Source organism: Megalobrama amblycephala, linkage group LG21, assembly GCF_018812025.1.
Source record: "Megalobrama amblycephala isolate DHTTF-2021 linkage group LG21, ASM1881202v1, whole genome shotgun sequence".
Lineage (NCBI taxonomy): Eukaryota > Metazoa > Chordata > Actinopteri > Cypriniformes > Xenocyprididae > Megalobrama > Megalobrama amblycephala.
Genome location: NC_063064.1, coordinates 5615992 through 5631482, shown reverse-complemented (window position 1 = coordinate 5631482; position 15491 = coordinate 5615992). Strand labels below are relative to the sequence as shown.

Here is a 15491-nt window from a genome sequence, read left to right as displayed (position 1 = left end):
TATATGCATGTTTCATTTTAGGGTTCAATTCTCACTTTTAACTAGTTGCTTATTAGCATGCATATTACTAGTATATTGGTTGTTTATTAGTATTAAAGCACATATGAATGCCTTATTCTGCATGACCATATTCTCCATCCCAATACCTAAACTTAAACACTACAAAAACTACCTTACTAACTATTAATAAGCAGTAAATTAGGAGTTAATTGAAGCAAAAGTTGTAGTTAATAGTGAATGTGTACCAATGTTATTATGTTATCATATGGATTACATAATCTGATAATATTTGTTTTCCACTTGAATTGGTTGACAATCGCTTGACATTTCAATTATATATATTTCTCATGTCTGTGAGGCAAATATAAACTTAATTTTTTTTTTTTTTTTTTTTGACACGTTCAAGTTAAAGACCAAGACGACAGAAAGTGCATCCAGTTTGTTTTCTGTCCCACTTTATATTAAGTGGACTTAACTACTATGTACTTGCATCAAAAAATAAGTACAGTGTACTTACTGGGTTCATATTGAATTGCAAAACACTTTTGCTGCTATTGAGGTGTGATACGGGTAAGGTTAGGGACAGGTTTGGTGGTATGGGTATGTTTAAGGGTAGGGGTAAGGTGTAAGGGATGGGTCAACAGTGTAATTATAAATGTAATTACAGAAATTAATTACAGATGTAATTACATGCAGGTGTTTTTAAAATATAAGTACAATCTAAAAACATGTATGTACACAATAAGTGCATTGTATCAAATTATTAATTTAAATGTAAGTACATAGTAGTTAAGGCCACTTAATATAAAGTGGGACCTTGTTTTCTTTATTTTATAAAAGGCACAATGTTTTCTTGTTACTGCGAGTTTCCAAAAAAAAAAAAAAAAGTGTCCAGCATTTTAAGTTGTTTCTGCTGTTATCAGAAAAAATGCAAGTGATCGCGCCGGCGCATTCATGTCATGCAGTAAGTGTGTCATACTTTAGCTTCCACACTCTCTCAAACACTTTGATATGTGCCTTAATAATAGCGCACATTTATCTAGGTTAATGTTAAAGTTGAAGCGGCAAGTAAAGTTGCTACTTACGTTTCAAATGATAATCCATATTTGAGGTCGATGAATGATAGGCAAACGTTTGGATTTCCTGCCCGACATACTGCAATTACCACAATGACCCGGCGTTAACAATCTGTCCCTTACAGACTTATTTTTTTCTGCGAATAACCGACCAATAGGGCTGGGCGATATATCGGTTTTTTTTTTCAGAACGATAGACCGATTCACGATTTCCTTTTTTTTGTTTTGTTTTTTTTTACTGTTCAACTAGTCAGCTTAAAAACTTACCTACAATATGATTCAAGTAACATGTTCTTTATTAACAATCTGGTTAAAAAAAGTTCCATACCAAGTGCACCACACATAAAGTGATCAACATGGTGTAAATGTAAAACAAAATGTTGTAAAACACATTACAAACTTATCTTAAACACATCCTATATACTCAGAAATAATATAAAATAAGAAAAATCCTAAATATTTCTTAGCCAAAAAGTAATAGCAATAAATAACACCAGTAATAAGGCTATTATTAAAGCAAATGCTTTGTAAAAACAGAAAAACAGCAGCTTTCAGCCTGTCACCATGTAAACATGAAATATCAAACATACAGTAGTAGCCCTGTACAGGTTTTTGCATCCCATTGCGCTATTTGTCCAATTGTTTTTATGTTTGGCGGACGTTTGGCTGTTGCACTCGTGTCTCGCGTCTTTTACAGCGTCTCACCCATGAAACGGCATTCTAAAAACATGGCGGTCAAGGTAAAAAAAGTTCAACTCGCGTTTAATAACTGCCTTTTTTCTCATTCAACTGCCCACGACTCATTTGTTTTACGCAATAACGCATTTATGAATAAACTTTCATAGAGCGTCACATGAGAGCGGGTAATCAGGCGCGCCAGCGCCATCATGTGGTCAGATCATTTTCTTCTCCTAACGGTTATCATTGCTGTATTATCAACATGTCTAATGCTAACATTTTTATTCAAAATCGCAATTTCTCGATTTCAAAAATAATAAAATCAAGGCAAAACATTAAATGTGAATTATTCAAAAAAATCTGAAAAATCGCCCAGCACTCATTTTCTTCAAAAACATTTATAATGTTACAAAAGATTTCAATTTCAAATAAACGGAGCAATTCCAATAGGGTCCTTACATCATCGGTGCTCGGGCCCTAATAAATGCTGTTCTTTTGAACTTTCTATTCAAAAAAATCATGAAAAAGATGTCATCCATGAAAGTATTAAGCAGCACAACATTGACAATAAGAAATGTTTCTTGATGCAACAGAATTGCAATACAAAATAGCTATTTTAAATCATAATAAAAGTTTACAATATTACTGTTTTACAGTATTTTTGATCAAAGCTTGGTGAGCATAAGTGACTTCTTTCACAAAAATTCCAAAAAAAAAAAAATCTCACCAACCTCAAACTTTTGAACAGTAGTGTAAATCTATGGGATTTTATGCTGGTTTTATCCTACACTTGAGCTATACACCAACTTTTAATGAGCAATAGTAAGTGATGCTTGCTTTTGAAGCTGTCTGCTGCCATTAATAAGCGAGCAAAACCAATTTCATCAGAGACCCCCGGCCCTGTTTAAGCTCCTTACAGCTTAATATACCTAATCACCAGCTGGCCCCTTAGATCCGTTAAACAACTTCTTTATTATCGTTTACAAGCTGTGCAATGTCCAGAAGGTCCCTGTGAACAAAGCAGAGTCCTAGCTGAGCGCTCCAAAACCTGGGTGGACTGAGCCCGTGGGACTGTCCCGGCCCTGGTCCCGTTATGCAGTTTTAAAAGAGTTTCACAGGGACCAGCGCAAAAGGGTCCAAAACCAGAGATCTATTCACTGCATTGTCCCACAATCCCCCCCTCCTCAATTCGCAGGAGAAAAGAGGGACTATGGGAGGGGGCTGGTGGCTGGAGAGGGCAGCAGGGGGTCAGTTTGATTTCAAAGCCCAGGGTACGGGCTCGTCCTAAATGCACTCCAGCATCTGAAGGAGGGGGCTGCACTCCGCGGCTCTCGGACACTCCGGCAGGGAGCCAAGAGAGTCTAGCGGAGCGTGAAGGAGGAAAAATAGCCCATGTATGCGTATTTAAAATTTACAAAAGACAAGCCCTATTGAAATTTCCTGAACCTTTGCTAAAATTTGAATAAGAGCAAAAAAAGGGCTTCTGTCAGCAAAAGGTTCAGAAACACAAAATGCAAAAACCATGAAGTCCTCCAGGTTAATTATTTTACAACTCTGATAAGATTAAACACGACCAAAGAGGATACGCTGGGAATTACTTATGCCATGCTCCCTTGATCCCAATTAAAGTTTTTTAACAAAGTAAAAGTACATTACAAGTACACACGCAAAACCCTCGGCTTTGCATTAACACAATTTAACACGTTATTTATTCACCTTAAGGTCATTCCAAACTTTCTTTATTCTTTTTTTTAAAAGGAGAATTTTTACAGAATGTTCATGGCTCTTTTCCATTAAAAAAAAAAGATAAATAAATTGCAAAAAAGAACCATAAAACTGTGCAACAATGTCCATAATTGTCCAAGCCAACGATGTATGATATTGTAGCTTTGTATGGAAACAGACTTAAAAAGCTTACAAGCTACAGTTTATCTGTGCATCCAAATACTATATAGTCAGAGAAAAAAACTGTATGTGAATTCGTAGTTTTCATAATAAAACAGTAGGCAAAGAGTATCCAGAAGACTTACTTGCAAATACTTACAGTCTTGTGGACTTATGTGGACTTGGGCTGTGTGTGCGTGAACGTGAAGTCCAAGAGACTGTAGGGTGAAGGGTGCTCACAAACGCCCCCTTTATGGCCAATATGTGCCCTCGATGGGCACTTTTGCTGAGCCCGCACCAAAGCGAGCACCACAACAGACTTCTACCCAACAGTCAAAGAGGCATTACGTCACGAAAGTGTGGACTCAGAGGAAGACTGCAGAGGCTTACCGTACCATTTGGGACATGGCCCACTTCTGCCAAGATTTTGAAGTGCAGGTCCAATTGTACACTTACTATCCATGAGGCCAAAGGAGAAGATTTGTGAATGGCAGTGAAGTGATGCAACTGACCCTGAAACATTTACTATAAAAGGGATAGTTCACTCATCATTTACTCATCCTCAAGTTGTTCCAAACCCGTATAAGTTTCTTTCTTCTGCTGAACACAAGAGAAGGTATTTTTCAAAATAGTTTCAACAGTTATTATCAAACATGAAGTCTGTGTACGAAAAAAATCATGCTTCATTTAGAACTTCTCTACTAAAAATTATTCTGAATTTACATAAAAGTGGGAACAGCTGAAACCACACATGCGCAAAAAAATCACATGGGTGGAAATTTTATACATAAATAATTAATTTTTATACTATATATTTGATCATATAAAGTAAAAGAATAAGAAAATGTACATTATAGCTCGAGCACCAAGATTAATCTGCTTAAAAACGCAAATACACGTATATGTAAAAGGTTTGTAATCTAGGTCTGTAACTTCAGGCAGGTGGCCGCTCATTTAAAATACCTCAAATTGATTGAGGTTACACTCTAAAAAATGCTGGGTTAAAAACAACCCAAGTTGGGTTGAAAATGGACAAAACCAGCGATTGGGTTGTTTTAACCCAGCGGTTGGGTTAAATGTTTGCCCAACCTGCTGGGTAGTTTTATTTAAACCAACTATTGTTTAAAAATTGCTATATGGCTAGCTTAAAATGAACCCAAAATAGTTGGGAAATTAAAAACCAGATGCAATTAGAGGCAACAATAATAGACAAAAGGTGAATGTTTATTAATAAGCTTTAATATTTTATTAATATAAATGTAATAGTTTAATAGTTTATTAATATAAATTTATTTAATAAATGTTTATTGTTTAATAATTATTCATTGAACATTAATAAATGTTCATTTCCAAGATACTTTGGGTTAATTTTAATTAAGCAATACAGTAATTTTTAAACAATAGTTGAGTTAAATAAAACTACCCAGCAGCAGGTTGGGCAAACATTTAACCCTACCGCTGGGTTAAAACAACCCAATTGCTGGGTTTGTCCATTTTCAACCCAACTTGGGTTGTTTTTAACCCAGCATTTTTTAGAGTGTAAGAACAATTTCATGTGCGTATGTATGCATTGCAAATAAGGCAGAACGTTTTTGTGAGATGTTTCCTGTGCGTATAAATATGAGTAGAAAAGAACAGCGTGAACATTCTGTAAAAGATCTTTTTGTGTTCCACGGAAAAACATCAGAATTTTTATTTTATGGTGAACTATCCTTTTAAAAACATCCCGTTTACGCTCTGTCAAGAAGAATATCTGACGTGTTTAACACACTGTAGTGGCTTTACTCTACAGACCAATGACCATTGCTTTTTCGGAGGGAGTGTGACATATAGCCATTTCTTAGAGCCTTCAAGACACACACTCACAGAACAGTGACCTATCACACGCAAATAATTAATAAATGCCTCTCTTTGTATGCTTCCACTGAGAGCTAATGTTGATTTTCCTATGCAGTCCTTTGACACCGAAAGAGAAAAAGACACTTCCTGTTTTCTCTTGCCCTCTCTGTTGCTCTCTGACTCTCTCTTTCTCTCGCCACCTCCCTTCAAACCTCTTCCCCTTTTCATTTGAAACACAACCAGCCTTTTCTTCCAACCAGAGGATGATGTCTAAAAGAACAGCATCTAATTGACTCAGGGACACATTATCAATCGAGGCTCTCATGTCAGTGAAATCACGGTCGGTGGGTCTGGAAGGGGTTTTAAAGGGAAGCCCTGAGGCAAACTAGCTACTGGGTGCATTTAAGCACACATCTTCCTGCCTGCGAGAAACTGAGACTGGTGTCACAGAAACATACCTCTGACCCCCTCGGCTATCACTTCCTGTGTGGCGCGCTGAACGTAACGCAGTCAACAACAAATAATCTACTGCCTTACATAGCAAACGATTTCCGGTGGAAACGGCAGGAAGGATAGTCATAGTGAGATTTTCACAACACAGCATGGAATAAGTGTCTATAATCTGAGTGACTTTTTTGACATGGTCTAATTTCTGATAATGTTGTCTAGCACATAACTCTTGTGTTCATGGTTGGTACACTACGCACTAAAAGTATGTATCTTTTTGTGAAGAAAAAGTTGATACATTTCAGTGTGTAGCAGAAGAGTATAGAAAAGTTTTGGGACATACTCTAAAAAGTAATTGAGGGGACCAAAACTCAAATGCATAGCTTGCAAGTTAAAGGTCCCGTTCTTCGTGATCCCATGTTTCAAACTTTAGTTAGTGTGTAATGTTGTTGTTAGAGTATAAATAAAATCTGTAAAATTTTAAAGCTCAAAGTTCAATGCCAAGCGAGATATTTTATTTAACAGAAGTCGCCTACATCGAACGGCCAGTTTGGACTACATCCCTCTACTTCCTTCTTTAATGACGTCACTAAAACAGTTTTTTGACTAACCTCCGCCCACAGGAATACACAAGAGTTGCGTTTGTAGAGTGTGTTTGTCGCCATGTCGTCGAAACGCTGTTATTTTCATCCCGCAGTCCAATCACCGGGTCTGATTCCGGCTCAAATTGATAGGGTCAAAATTAAAGACATGTTTACAATAACACTGAGCGCGTGCATCTCCACGTTATGGTAAGAGGCGTGACCTTTCCGGGCAAGGTTCGCTAAGAGCTGCTGTCGAATCACAACACAGGAACCGCTGGCACAATCAGAACTCGTTACGTATTTCTGAAGGAGGGACTTCATAGAACAAGGAAGTCATCAGCCCGTTTTTATGACAGTGGAAACAGCGGTATACAGATAAGTAAATTATGTGAAAAATACTGTGTTTTTTTACACACGAAACATGAACACATGTTATATTGCACACTATAAACACAATCAAAGCTTCAAAAAACCACGAAAAACGGGACCTTTAAAAATTCTACTTTATTGTTTTAATTAAACCTTTTAAGTTGCAATTATTATTTTGTAGAGTTCTGTTGACACAATAATGTTGATCATTACATCAACTTAATATTTTCTGTAATTTAACGTCTGAAATTTCTGCATCAATTGAAAAATTGTTGTAACATTAATGAAATTGTCTTGATAACTTCAGGATATTAGGCAGTGGATTTCTAGTTTCCAGCATGCTTTGCATAGGACTGGATAAGGAGAATACATGTTGAAATGAAGTGTTAATTTATTTGTTTTTAGAGAAGGGAAAGACCTGTTAGTGTTTAATGCTGTTATGTTTGACATTTAAAAGAGTTTCTGTAATGTTGAAGTTGTGCTGAAGAGTGGATACATGAAGGTAAATTCATTGACTCTATAAGGAATGACTGCGCTAATGCCAGTGAAAATATCTTACTTGTTTATTAAATATGCATGTTAAATAAGTTATGTTAGCATGTTGTACGATAGCTGTTAATGTGAAGTGAAATAGATAAGATTAGGCTCATTGGTTCCAGGTCTACAACTCTACAGCGACTTCATTTTTTATAGTAATCAACTTAAATTTGTGTTAATGCTACAAATTAAGTTCCTCTAACTCAATTTAGTTTGTTGGTTGAATGTAAATTTACTCATAGTTGCCATAAAAGAAATTGATGCAAACTGTTGCGTTAATTTTTTGCAACATTTTTTTTAGAGCACGTCATAAAAATTGCATGCTGTTGCGTAGTCACACACATTCTGTCACTGTAAACCGGCATGTCAATCATCCTGTCACAGTTAACATCCTCATATACGCACATATTTTATTTAATGAATGACTCTTTCATGCAAAAAATGCATCATTATACAAAAAACAGACGTTAATGGTTAATCTGTTTTGCTACTGTACTGTTCATATCTCCATAAGTTTGCAACGTTGTTGCAGACGGAATATAACACAGATTATATTAAATAATATTTTTCATCAGGTTAAATATTAATTATTAATACCTCGAACCCCTTTCAGGGCATCTCTACCTTACCAACAGCTTCATGCACATCCACCATATTTGTATTTTTTTTTTTTTTCGTATTCATAGTTCTGATCTGAATCCTCCTCTAAAGTATAATGGGTTGTGGGCAATATCAGTCGATACTTTGTGTAAGCATCCACATTGAAAATCTACTGGAAACAGCAGACCATCTGGCATACTCTTTTCAACATACTATGCATCGGGACACACTTATTCTAATCTCACACACTATTTAGGATGGATAGTATTCACATGGGCTTGAGTTTTTTTAAACTCACAGGACCCCACCCGTCCTGCCCCCTAGGGTGTAAAAATATTTCATCAACAGGCAGTAGAGAAACACAGACAGAAAGATAAAAGTACAGACCATGTGACTGTTGAGGAAGTCAGTCTATTAGTAAACACTAAAGACGCTACTCTGACTGCAGCACAAAATAGTTTAGCCAAATTGTGAAGCATTTCTGTGTGCCTAAATTAATCCTTAACTTACTGCCTTAATCGTCTGACCTGCAGAAGGCTTAAATGGTTATTGCTGCAAGTGGAGCTTAATGAAATGCTCAACTAAATATGGCCCATGCAACCCAAACTCTTCTTCATATTCCCGTACACTCACTCTATGCAGCTCTATGTGCTGTGGGATATATTTCAGCTTGAGCTGCATTGTCCAGGTTCTTTAATTAAGCTTAATGGATGGCCAAATGGACTAGTCTATATTACGAGAAAAGCACCTAAAATCAGAACGCATTCAGTAAACTCTACTTGACAATCACAGAGGGGTCAATGAATATGATGCTCATTTTTTGCCCAGACCTACTACTAAAAAAAAGATACAAAAATATATTTTTTAAAACATTAAATCATTTAAATGTTTTAAATCGCTTATTTTATTTTGCTTTTTTTGGGGGGGGGGTCATAAAGTGTTACAATGTGAGGGTGATACAACTGTCCTGATGTCATGATAATGAAGAAAAATTGTATTGAAGAAAAAGTTCTTAAGTATTTTGGGATAATTTATTATTATTATTATTTAAAAAAAGAGCAGTGAAGCTTTTTTTAATTATAATACGTTGTTTGCACATGTCATTGCTGCACGTGAAATGCGGCTGGAGGGCAACGAGTGATTTTTCTATATAGGAATCCTATCACAAACCCAAAATTCCTATGTTTTGCGTCATTTATGGTTGTTCAAATTGATCAAACTGAGAACCCACAAGGAGCTTTTATCATTTACGTAACTTATATCATTTTTTTAATTTTAAAAGTTGTCACCTTTTATAGCATTTTGCGTCTGCTGATACTGAAATGAATATGGATACCTGCTTACCTTTTTTGTTTTTGACTTGGTTAAATATTCACATTCTTCATGGTATCATTTGCAGGGAAGGAGAAGCTATTTTATCCCATTGAATGGTAATTTGGTGTTTTCACTTCAGTTTTGTAGAATTCTGTTTACAATGTTGACCTGGTTACCGTGAAAACATTGTCAGACAGACAGAAACCCTTTTTTACAGTCTATTTTATGACAGACACTGACACACGGTTTTTTTTTTTTTTTTTTTTTTTTTTATGAACTAAACATGGTCAAAGTTTTAGTTGCGTAGCTGAAACTCTAAGGAGGGATTTATTTTTTTTATTTCAGAAAACACATCTACATCCATTATCGTGCGCAACAGAAACTTGAATACCGGCGCGATAGCGAGAGATTGTACGGTAGTTCACGTTGACCAAAACACACAAGAAAAAGCGTTTTGGAAAAAACATTTTCGGAAATCACAGACATTCGCATTCGGACGGGATTAGATTTCTCTGAGGACCGCCGAGTTTGACGAAAAATAGTAGGTAATTTGCTCTGGAATTTTTACAGAGGTCGTGTGAGAAAAGTTTTAGTTGCGTAGCTGTCTAAGGAGGGACAGAAATCTAACCCTTTAAGTCCTTAAATTTAAACTTTTTCAAACCACATGAAACATGTTTGTGTTTTAGACTAGACTTTTGAACATATTTTCTCCGTATCATTCACACTCTTATTTGTCACTGACCCAGTGATCACCACCACCATGTAACTCCTAAGGATGCCAAGGACCTTAAAATCCCAAAACATTATACCCTGACGTCTTGGGGGAAGCTATTCCCATAAACGAGGCAATTACGAGTCTGGTTCCCAGGAGCTTCAACTATTAACATGATCCCCCTACAAACTCCTGCATTCTCAGCCAGACCCTTGAGAAAAGATCAAGCCGTGTCAGTAGGAAGAAGACTGGACACATAAACAGGTCAGGAGTTTCTCAAACTGTCAGATGCAGGCACTTATCTGGCATCCATTATGTTTGAGTTCAGTTCAAAGTGAAAGGGAAATATTTCTAAAAACAGTTAGCGATGTTAGAAGATTCCCAATGAAATCATCAGACACGTTATCTCGAGTCCCTGAAGGAATTCCTATGAGACCCTCCAACTACAGACAGTCTGCCGCCACAGTATGGATAACCTTCTTTTATCAGGCAAGAAAATCATCAGCAAAACAAATTTTCACTTTGTGTCTAATTATAACAGCGCTGTTGAGTCAACACTCCTGGAGAACATCTCACTTGTCTATACCAGGAAGGTGGAGACGGCCTGCAGATGACATGCACTGAGGGGACGACACGCACACACACACACACACAATACAGATGCAAACTCCCACCCACAGAGACACAAACACAATCAATCTCTCAACCACAGGCTTTGATGGTGATTAAGAGGAAATGAGGTAGAAAAAGGGTCAACTCATGAGAAGTGAAGCTGAGCTTGCTACTTAGCAGTTGAGGTCACATATTCTCACTGTGGCAAGGACATTCTGTCTCTCAGTAATAATGAGGAAGTATTTTTACGCACAAAGCATAGCAATGACGTGACATACTGTAAATGCAGAAACTATTTAATCACTCACAATACTGTAAATTAGTCTACAGGTAGGAATTTCTCAAGAAAGAGCTTTTAATCTCTTAAAAATCCACCATCATGTCATCTTGCGTGTTGTCAAGGTGGATATCAAGGGAGATTCTGGGTCAACAATAAAGACAGTCTGATTGGCTGATGTCCTCAATTTCTCAACATCTCAGCCCAATCATATCCTTCCTGCCCTTATCCAATGGCTCTGCTAGGAAATTCCAAAAAAGTACCGCCAATGATGAAATAAATGCCATTTCTGAGTACTTCACTGCTTCCTAGTTTTGATATTATGGAATTTAAACTTTTCCTGAAAGTTTATACGACAATTCATTGCTCCTCAAAAGGTTTGCGTATGATTGCCATTGCGAAATAAACCAACATATGTCAATACTTTTGTACACTTCCTCAAACATATAAAAAAATTACAATAAAACAAATCTAAAAACTAGATTAAATTACACAACTTCAGCCCCATTTGCGGTTGAGTAGATGAATTTTACAAAAAAATCATGTATGATAGATACAGACTCATCTATCATACATACAATCATAGCAACAACTACAGCAGCCAGCACTTATCACAATGTAATGGAAGTAGCGACAGATTATTTATTTCATATTGCATTGCAATCAATGAACAATTAACCTTGCAGGTAATAGATAGGTGCGTAAGACAACGACTAAGATATAGACAAAAATTACTTTTAAAAAACAAGGAAATCAAGCACACTATATGTACTTGCAAAAACCCACGTGATGGGTCATTTTTTTGTCTGAAGGCCTTAATACTAATAAAAACCAAAGATATGACACCCAAAGTATGTAAGGTAGTACAACTAGATCTCTGTTATTGAATCCAAAAGGTTTTAATTATATTTTGCTACATATAAATGTATTTTAAAGATTTTGAAGTGTCAAAAGGTCATTCGTTTAACCGTCCAAAGGCCAATACAGCCATTTCATTTGTGATTAAAATATCTTAAAATGTAATAAATGTATATATTTTTTATTCTAGCATGATTTTATAACATCATTTATCAACATAGTGAAAAATGGTATTAAAATTATGTGTGGAAGTCGTTGCTTTGTTATGAAAAAAGAATGTCCGGAAAAATGAATTTCATTGATGTCATTCAGAGTAACCAATATAAAGGGACCATTTTGGATCAAGTCATGCGGTCAGTATCATGTGACAAGATGTGACATCATTCATCACACCTGCAAAGGACCACATGGTCATGAAGCAATGTAACTAACTCTCTTTTAACTATTTGAAAAATGTATGTGTTCACTTGCTCATACGCATGTCCCGAAACATCAGGTCATTCGGTACAACCGCTATAAAACAGAGAAAATGTTGTAATATTTAAAAACTTGTAGTAAATATAAAATGTTTGATTGTCCTTTTGCTAGCTAGATAGCAAGCTAACAAGCTAGATATCAGCCTGTTAGCATTTTTTAAAAATATCGTCATTCGTTATAACCAAAAGCGTCATTCGGTAAAACCGACTTGTTTTGGTGACAAATTTTGTCCATCTGGTAAAAAAAAAAAAAAAAAATGACAAAAGCAGTGTTAATTGATTATAAAAACCTTATAATCTCATTGTTAACACTTAATAAAACTTAAACATTGAATTTTTTTACACTTTTAAAAACCTTATTCGTCCAATGACCCAAATAAAGGTAGTGAAAGGATGGTGTAAAGTTAATCACTCAACTGTGATGGTTTATATTATGTAACAAAAATAGAGTTGTGATACCATGGATAAATAAGCGATTTTTCCCTATAGTGCACTTGAAGACAGCAATAATGCAAGCTTTAAGGCAATTGATGGAAATAGTGGGGTTTATACAGACAAAATGTTTGGAGAAGTCCTGCATATGTAACCAGAGAAAAGTCTGTTCGTTTTACTGGAAAATTGTGTTATGACATTGAATACAAATTACAAGGTAAAAAAAAGGATGAAATGTTCACAATAACACACATTTAGAAAATAGCTAGAGTGAATTTCTATTTCATGATGACTTCGCATTTCTAGAATTCAGATATTGGTGAGACGGGGCTGACAGATTTCAGAGAAAATGGCTCCAAATTATTCCATCAGTATTCCATCTAGTCAGAGGAAATCAAACATGTTTGATATTTCGAGCCAACTTTAGATGAAAGACTGTTAACAGCAGCCAACTCTAGAATGCCATATTTAGTGTCAACATCTCTGGTGATGGATGACTAATTTTGTCTATCACTTTGTCGCTAATTACCAATCAATTACCATTGAAAATAAATGACTTTTGGGTCACGTTGTCGCTGCACGCTGTCAGTATGAACCCCTTCATGTTAAGCATGAGCAAAACAATGATGCTTGACTCACCAAGCAGCACTTAAAATAGAATCTTTGAGGAATATCAATCCCTTCAAGCACTGGAACTAGATCCACACAACAGTCTGGATGTCTAGAAGAAGTATAGTCCATGTTCAGCATAACACGTGGGTCCACTTCATTCATTGATGTAATGCTCCCCCTCCCATCTGCAGGTGTGACCCAGAGTGAGCAGCAGCCACAGTAAAGCACGCTCACTATACAAACCGTGCATCACAAAAATCAACCATGCACCTGCAGCCACACTTCCTAATATTAGGCAACACAAAAGATCCACTTTAATGTTGCATTACTGCAACAGAAGGTCCATTTGCCCCTTTAAAACAACACAATGCATGCATGCAAGCTCACAGGAGGGGCTTACAGAAATGGAAACGGGCACATAACACACCCAGACACTGGATTTGATCTCTAAACTGCTCTCTCTTCCCGCATCAGACTGATCTGAGCGGGATCCAGACAATTCTCAGACCACCGCCTCGAGTCATGCTGCAGCCCGATGCTCTGACTGCTGACACGAGCTTCAATTTTACGAGCTCACCGCTCATGAATAAAGACATTAATGTGATTGGCAATTCTGATGATCATTGCAGACTAAGGGGAATCGATTCTATATTGATCTACAGCGATATTAATCACTGATGTGGGATTTTAACAATGGGAAATAAGGACACTGAGAGGGAGCGCGCGCGCGCGCGTCTTTGTCATTATCACCTTGCAGACATTCCTGCATCATCTGATGTCCTTCAGCAGTTATGCAAAACTCAAAAGCAATTAAATGCACCTTACTGTATACAGTGCACGAGACAAGTCAAACCTAAATGTAACTTCTGTCTTTGTATGCATTATGCATGTAATTATGCATGCATGTAACATGGATGTGTTGGCATATGGGAACATCTGAGCTTGACACTTGCAAGACAATTTTACACTCACCGGGTTGCAATCTGTGTGCATGTGTCCACATTATCACCCGGGTCTTACCTTGTGCGGCACACACCCAGAGAATTGCAACACCCTGTTTGTCCTACAAACACTTTGGTGTGTACGTAAATAAACAGTGCATGATAAATAAAGCATATGTAATACCGCGAACGGTGTATTATACTACAAACAATGGGAAATATTGGTTGCATATGGGCACAGGCAGATTCTGACAGTCGGGCTTACCTCAAAGAGACCTTGACAGAGCAGTCGTTTTGTGTCGCCATGCTTTGTGCTGCCGTTTCACCTCGCCCGTCAAAATGAGAAGTGATGCCGCCAAGTTCTCGCAAAGTTTACGGACTGAAAACACTGTTATGCGTTAACTCGCGCGCGACCGCTCCGGTCCGTCAATCAGCGTTACGCAGCCAGACATCGCCGTTCACCTCTGTAATACTGATGAAATCAGCACTGCGATGTATATATCGCATGAAACATGAGGGGGATTTGCATCTTTTCTTCTTTCGAGCTTGTATCCTGTCATATGTGCGAGTGGCGCTCGAGCTTACATCCGAAACTACACACAGCGTCTGTGTCCTCGCACGTTCAATGTGCAGCGCTACTGAGAGGGGTGTGGGCGTGTCCATGCAGCGATGATTGGCATGCCTTCCGACCACACATAGCTGCTGTTCACGCCTACACACAGATGAAATTGACCAATTAGAGTTGAGCGGCGGATTAGCCTTTAAAAGCAGACTCAGCGGTCATAGATTAAACGCAACTTCAGTTGACGCGTCTGAACGCCGCGCTGGGAAATCCGATTCATATTGATGAATCGGTTCGTTCGAGCGCGCTTCACTGCAAAACAAAACCCTTTGAAAAACGATTCACCTGTTTAATTTTTTACTCAAGGTTACTGAGAAATGATTTTAACGTGTTGTTTTATTTATATGTAATTCACATGTATTTGTTTCTTTTTTAATTATTATTTTTAAAATGTTGATCTGAATAAAGAGTGAAATGAACGTAAACCATGTAAATACTTTTGATTTGTTCATGTTTCCACAAATTAATTCTGTCCAGTAGTTGTGGGGACACCAGCACAACCTCTAATAAAGTTTTTCTAAAGTTAATGTACTTGATGAAAGTGAAAACCTCATAAGAGATTGTGTGATGTGCAGGGTTGGGGAGTAACGAAATACATGTAACTTAGTTATGTATTTAAAA

The 15491-nt window shown here is 37.0% G+C and overlaps 1 protein-coding gene across 1 annotated transcript in view; it reads right to left on the bottom strand.

Moving 5' to 3' along the window:
- The window catches only part of kif21b (kinesin family member 21B), a 131075-nt gene extending 116173 nt beyond the window's left edge, over nt 1-14902 (bottom strand). The window contains 1 exon segment of the mRNA XM_048173471.1: nt 14514-14902. Coding sequence (XP_048029428.1) covers nt 14514-14554 — 41 coding nt within the window. The 5' untranslated portion in view covers nt 14555-14902.
- Between the last annotated feature and the right edge of the window lie 589 nt (nt 14903-15491).